This window comes from Bidens hawaiensis, unplaced genomic scaffold (assembly GCF_021521415.1).
Source record: "Bidens hawaiensis isolate Kalapana, Puna unplaced genomic scaffold, B.hawaiensis_p1.1 tig00013186_1, whole genome shotgun sequence".
NCBI lineage: Eukaryota > Viridiplantae > Streptophyta > Magnoliopsida > Asterales > Asteraceae > Bidens > Bidens hawaiensis.
Genome location: NW_027492112.1, coordinates 213983 through 221455, shown reverse-complemented (window position 1 = coordinate 221455; position 7473 = coordinate 213983). Strand labels below are relative to the sequence as shown.

At 35.8% G+C, this 7473-nt stretch overlaps 1 protein-coding gene across 1 annotated transcript; it reads right to left on the bottom strand.

Annotated features, from left to right (window-relative positions):
- Window positions 1-1664: 1664 nt before the first annotated feature.
- Window positions 1665-7021, bottom strand: LOC143543556 (pyruvate kinase, cytosolic isozyme-like). The gene is made up of 3 exons (XM_077035853.1): window positions 6709-7021; window positions 4018-4477; window positions 1665-2677 (listed from the first exon to the last, which is right to left on the bottom strand). The coding sequence occupies exons 1-3, from the start codon at window positions 6958-6960 to the stop codon at window positions 1863-1865; spliced, it is 1527 nt and encodes a 508-aa protein (XP_076891968.1). The 5' UTR covers window positions 6961-7021; the 3' UTR covers window positions 1665-1862.
- Window positions 7022-7473: the final 452 nt, after the last annotated feature.

The following is a 7473-nucleotide window of genomic DNA, read 5'->3' as shown; positions in this document are numbered from 1 at the left end:
CATGTTTTTACTAGGAATTAACAAAAATTTCTCGTATTAATCGGGAAATTTTGAGAATTTAGAGTTATTATATGTATGTCGTTAGAACATTTTTTCTGTCGTTGTGTTTGGTTGTCGGGTCGGACCGTTATAGTCTTCCCAGGCTTGAAACATCCAAAATTACTAAGGAAGTCATTAGATATCCCAGTTTCCAAATATCAATAAAGTAATTTGGGTACCCAGATTTCTGGACAAATTTCCTACTTAAAAATCGGTCATATGACGAAGGACGATATAAAATGATGCAAAATTGCAAACCGAGATGTCACTGAACCCAAAAATAGTCTGAACTCACCGTCCATAAGGGATTGATCCCAGAAGTTGAAAGATTGAAGCCGGTTGGAAAACCTTCGATGATGAACGATTGAGCTTGCAATGAACCGGCTGGAGGTGACGACTGGAAATGTCATTTTCAAGATAATGAAAAATGGTGAGTCTTCACACATGAGCTCTAGCGAAGAAGAATAGTGGGTATTGTTAGAACCTCGGGTATCAAAACAACAAAATTATTCGATTGTTAAAAGGGCCCATTCGAGAAGTGCGATTCACCAACACAACAAAATTATTCGATTGTTAAAAGGGCCCATTCGAGAAGTGCGATTCACCAACACAACAAAATTATTCGATTGTTGAAAGGGCCCATTCGAGAAGTGCGATTCACCAACGTACACAGTAACGATTAAGATAAAAATTACATCCAAATTCCAAACAAATGAATGAGAATGCAAATCTAATACTATTGCTAATGGTTATTGAACAAAACTGCTTTGCTACTACTTTTGCGAATTATTTTGGTCGAATTGGGTTTAGGCAGGAATCGAGAGCCGGAACCAAGAGCATTTGCTCCAGGGATGTTTCGGGTCTGACCTAATTCCTTTTGTGAGGGTAACCCTTAACTGGGTTTGCATCAGATATAATGGGGTAATTTTGTCTTAAAAGGTTTTTTCACATTCCAATCTCATTCGTAAAGTTATCAATCAAACATTTGAAGTTTTTAGTTGAATAAGTTCTAATTCTATCCAAAATATTTCGCTAGCGTCTTATGAGTCTACATTACACAAAAATGTTAAGCAACCTACTTATCAGTACAATACCTCGAATGGCCTTGATCTGGTATATATGCCAATGTTTAGTTTTGTTAGTCTTGTTCAGATTATCTTGGTCTGGTAAGTATGTCAATGAGTAATGCATGACTGAAACATAAGCACTAGACATCATTATATGTTACAAGTTGGTACACAATAATAAGTTCCAAGTGTTGTGCATTCAAGGGGCAAATTAGTGTAGTAGCTCAACCTGATACTGACCAGACCTATAGCCGAACTTTAGAGCTAATTTTGGAGTAGCTCTATCGGCCATGCCTTGGCATATAGCCGAATGTTAAGGGACAGAATAAAGACTTGTGGTAATTCATTTTTGAGTGAATTTTGGGGTTGCTCGAGCGGTTATGCCTTGCATATATAACCGAAAGTCATTGAGCGAATTAGAGTGATAATTTTATTTAACCAAATAACGTCCATCAAGCCTTGTCATGTCGCCTGTAAAAATTACATTCTCCTTTCGATATGTTACAAGTAGACAGCGAGATGCAAACCCTTCGTTGTATACATAATTTACCAAACACATTGGATTGAAACAGTCAGCTAAATCTTGGCGACTGTAATTTTATATGCCAGAATATATAAAATCTCCCATAAAAACATGGGCAGTTCAGTTTTCATCAATGGCGGAACCACTGACAGTAGTCTACTGATATTAATACATGCCAACAAACGGGCGTTACAGGAAACAAATTGTAAATAACCACGAGACCACTCGCATTTTCACTTAACGTTAACTATCTTGATAATAGACGCGGTCCCAACACGATGCAGAACCACAACAGCATCACCATTCTTGCAGAGTCCCTTAACTTTAGCATGCTGCAATGCGAATTCCAAAACCTCCTCGGTTGACTCAGCATGAGACGCTTTAGCGGACCCTGCAGATAAAACCGGGACCAAACCTCTGAAAATAAGACTGTGCCTAGCTGGCGTCTCGTCACTGCACGACCAGTCAAAAGAGTCGGTTTTGATTTCGGGAACCACTACAGATAATATAGGCATGCCGGGCCTGTACTTAGCCACTAGTTTAGCGGTGCTTCCGCCTCTGGTCAGAACCAAAATGAAAGTTGCTTTAGACGAGTTGGCGGTCCGAACTGCAGCCGAGGCTAAGCTCTCGAGTGGGCTCATAGGTATGGGTGCATTTGCAGCGATTCTTTTGAAAACGTCTGAGTAATTGATTGTGTTTTCGGCTTCAATGCAGATTCGGGCCATGGTTAGGACTGCTAGCTCTGGGTAGGCACCAGCAGCGGTTTCACCGCTGAGCATGACGCAGTCTGTGCCGTCTAAAACTGCGTTGGCGACGTCTGTGGCTTCGGCTCGAGTTGGTCTTGGGGATTTGATCATGGACTCAAGCATTTGTGTGGCGGTTACAACGGGCTTTCCTTGTATGTTGCATTTGTAGATCATGACCTTTTGGGCCAGGAATATCTTCTCGATCGGAATCTCCATTCCAAGGTCACCACGCGCAACCATGAAGGCGTCGGAGTTGGCTAGGATTTCATCAAAGTTTGCTACCCCTTCTTGATTCTCAACCTACCAAAGATGGTCACAATTTTATGTATAATAGTTCAGTGTGTAAAATTAATAATTAATGAAAAATGTAATGAATCAATGTGTTTTTGACACAAAACAAATTATTTTCTTTTGACCCAAACCTATTTTAACCCGCGAACAAAAAAATTTGACTCAACCCGACATGTTTTGACAGTCAAACTTCGTTTAAACGTTTTTCAAACCCGTTTATCTGGGTGAAAATCTAAAGGTGTAAACGGGCCGATCCATAAGAGTAAATTACATGGATGGCACTGTGTTAGGGTCAAATTATGGATTTAGTCTTTAAACTTAAATTATAACGTTGGTCCCCAGTAGTGTTATTGGCTTTTATGAATGGTCCCTTAGTTTAGCAGTGTTAAGTTGATGAGTTAGTAGGAATGTAAACGAACCGAACGAATACGAACAGGGACATGCGTGTGATCGTCCGTTTAACTTTAACCGAACACAAACACATAATTAAACAAATTCTTTTGTTCATGTTCGTTCATTAAGAAAGTGGGCATGTTCGTGTTCGTTCATGTTTGTTCATTTAAAACTAAACAAACAGTTCATGAATGTAAACATATATATACAAACAAACTTGAATGAACATATTTGACTAAACATAAACGAACATAAATTAGCAACAAGTAACACAAATGAACAAGTCTAATGCACCACAACTTATCCAAACATAAGTATTTATGTTTATATTTTAGACATAGAACTACTTATGCATTTACTAAAAATTAAACAAACATAAATGGACGAACATAAACGTCCTTCACGAACATATCATGAACAAAGTGTATGTTCATGTTCCTTCATTTAACTAAACAAAATTTTTTTTTGTGTTCATTCATTATTAAGTAAACGAACTTCCTGCTGAACAATTCACAAACAATTCATGACCGTCGGTTTGTTTACATGCCTACCGGTTAATATAGGGGCATTTTGGTCATTTAGACATAAGGGACTAACCATATAGTTTACTCAAAAACATGACTAAGGGACTAGCTATGTTTGCTTTCATTAGTACTTTAGATGTAAAATGACCAAAATGCAAGCGCTATGTTTGCTTTGTTGCTTTCATTAGTACTTTCATTAGTACTCCAAGAACTGTTCAATTATAAATAAATATGCATAACATAATTATAATTATAATGTATATAAATAAATTATCAAATAATTAATAATTAATAAACGAACCAAGCTTTAGCATTGTAAGTATAGCTCAAAACGTGACGAGCTGAAGTTCGACTCGACTTGTTTACACCAATAGACGCAATAAGTGCCTCTAGAAAATGATGTAAAAAAATTTCTAAATAACAAGAGCATTCCTTTGACATAAGAAGAATGCTTTTGGCGTGCTCGCCCAACAACTTCCGAACCTCAACCAAATCCGAACCTTTGCGAACAAACGACAAAGCAATCATATCAATCTTATTCGGAACTCCCCAAGTAAGTATATCTTCTTTATCTTTCTCAGTCAAAGTCGGTAAGTCAACGATAACTCCCGGAAGATTAACATTCTTTCTTTCACCAAGAACTGCAGTGTTCTCACACCGACAACGAACCAAACCGTTCTCAGTGTCACAAGCAAGGACAGTAAATGAAATAGTTCCATCTGCACACAATATCACACTCCCTGGTTTTACGTCGTAGGCTAACTTTTTGTAGCTCATGCAGATCATGGTTTCGTCGCCTTTAATGTCGTAATCGGTTGAGATGGTGATTTCTTGACCTTGTTTTAGTTGAATGGGCTTTCCATCTTTCAGAAAACCTGTTCTGATCTCTGGACCCTGATGAGATTACCAGAAGATTAGTAAATAATACGTTAGAAGTTAAAATTACGAAAGGGTTTAAAAATCTTGATGCATTTAAGGGGGTGTGCATGAGTCGGTTTTAGTCTAACTGGCATTTTGGTTGTCTAGTGTCTAGTTTAAGAAACTATTTGGTTTCGGTTAATGGGTTAATGACTTAATGCCCAGTTCTGTAACAGTGTTATAGGTTTTGCATCTTGGTCAGTTCGGTTTTATATAAATCATAATGTAGAGTAAATAGGACTGTAGGGGTGCAAACGGGCCGAGCTCGAGCTCGGCTCGTTTGGCTTAAGTTTGTCTTGTTTCAAGCTCTTTATTCTAAAGCTCGTGCTTGGCTTGTGAGTCGTTTTTTCAAGCTTGGGATTGGCTCGTTTATTGTTTATTAATTAGTCTGTATTATTTTAAAATTTTTATATATTTTGAGAAGAACCTTAAGCGAGGTAAGCTAGGCTCGAGCTCAGGTAGTAATGTAGTATCATAAATAAGCTAAAGTTCAGCTCGAGCTCGGCTTTGTAGTGTGAAATTAATACATAGAAATAGAAATCTAAAAAAGTTAGAACTTAAATACACAAGGCTAGCTTGTTATGGCTTGACGAGCTTAAACGATCTTTCCTTATAAGGCTCAAGCATGGGTTCGATAACTAAACGGGTTTTATTTAAGGCTCTAGCTCGATAACACTCCACTCTTTTCGTGATTTTTATCAAACCAATCTCTAGTAGCCTGACTCTTTTACACCCATAAATAGAAGGGAATGAAATATGGTCATAATTCATAAAGAAATAAGTCAAATAACCTATAATAATTAAGCTTTCTATTATAATAGTTTTCTAGTCATGTCACATGTGTATGGACTATGGAGAATCATTTATAAAAGATACGAGGAATTAAGTAAATGATATTATATCAAAGTGACCCACCTAATTATATAATAGGTGTTAGATACCAATTTTGTACATCTGTATAATATGATTACTTTCCTAAACTTTTAAGTTTTAACTTGACACAGGTGTGAAACCACACCTCTTTTTTATGTTTCTAAACGTATACAACTTTTTATTAATAAAAAAATTTGACACCATACAAGTGTCAACCTTGAAACTTCTTACTACACTTTTTATAAAACTAGAACCAGAATAATCCAAGTGTTCAAACTTCAAAACATTGCTTAAAAGTTACAAAACCTATAATTCAATTATTAAGGTTCCTCATTTTTGGACACATGGTTTGCCATAAAGATGGAATAAAAAACTATACAATGAAAATTATTTTATTTCTTGTGTACTAAAATATGACATTTAGATCTATTAGAATACAAGATCTAAAGAATATACCTAATATAAAATTGTATTAATTTATTCATCTATCATTGTGTCTTTTCTTACCAATGGCTTTAATATTATAATAATAAAAGTTTAATAACCAATTTGGTTTAAACTTTATATAGATGCTTCAAAATTTCTAACCAACGTTGTAAAAATCATGACTAAGATTTGATTAATAGGAAATCGAAGGGCTACTGACTTGTTTTCACCAAATTGGTACCGGTCAAAATTGGTAAAAAAATACAGTAAAAAATGATTCAAACCAGTCAAAATTGGTAAACTTTAGATCAAAATTAGTAAAATTCTGGTCAAAATTGGTGTATTTTCTGTCAAAATCTATAAAATATTGTTTAAAATTATATCTAACATTTTGTATTTTTATATCTATAAATTTGAAAAATTGAACACAAAATTCCAATCATTTTAATCTTGATTAATCCCCTACCAATTGTTGGTCAAATCCTACTACTTGACTAACGCTTGGCAAATTCTACAACACTGTCAAAATGTTTTAAGTAGTTGAACAATTATACTTCATTTGAAAATTATATATAAACTTTTGAAATATTACATAGAAATTTCCAATCCGATTATTCTTGATTAATCTCAATCAATTGCTAGTCATTACCAACATCCGGACTAATGCCTAGCGAGTTCTACCCCCCCCCCCCCAAACCAAATAACCCAAATTGACAAATAGTTAAACCGGACCATAAACGTCATTAACTTAATCATTTCGCCCGATCTTTAACCATATATTTACACATCCGGCCAACAAAACCGGAGCCTAGATCAAACACTAATCCAAATCAAACTCACAACTAAACACATCTAAACCTACATCACATTCACAAAACATAATAAAACATAAAAAACACAACACTTACTTTAGTATCCAACATGACCGCACAAAGAATACCGGTATTATCCATAGCAGTCCTTAAATTATCAAGCGTCTCCTGATGATACTCATACGACCCATGCGAGAAGTTAAACCTCGCTACGTTCATTCCGGCCTTCAACAGCTTCTCCACCATCGGAACAGATCTTGAAGCCGGTCCCAGAGTGCACACGATCTTTGTTCTTGGTCTCTTCACTCCGATCGGTTGCACACTCTGATCAGTGGTCATGTCGTCCATTGGTTTCAGATCAAGTCAACGTGATGGATGGATTGGTTGGTTATGTAATATGGAAAGTAATGAATTTGGTTGGATGAGAAGAAAGTCAAGAAACTGGTTGAGAAATGAAAGTGATGTGAAGGTGGTGGTGAATGGATGAAGAAGGCCTTGTTGGGGTCCTTGACAAGGTTATATTATTATTATTATTATTATTATTTGGTGATGACACATGGGACATGGTTGATGATGATTCATCTCACATTGTGATTTCCAATCAAAATCATTTAACTTTTTGGCTGTTTTTTTTTTTTTTACTTTTTAAGATGATTTTATGTCTTTTTATAATTACAATTGTTTAATAAGTTACCATACTGTTATTCCTATTTTGACGGGGTAATAAAATGATTAAAGTGTAAAAAAGAGAGGGTCAACGGTCTAATCCATATAAAGTTGACAGAATTACAAATTTTGTCCTTTAAAAAAAGCCAAAAACCGGTTCGTGTCCTTTTCTAAGTTTTCTTGCAGGCGGTGTAC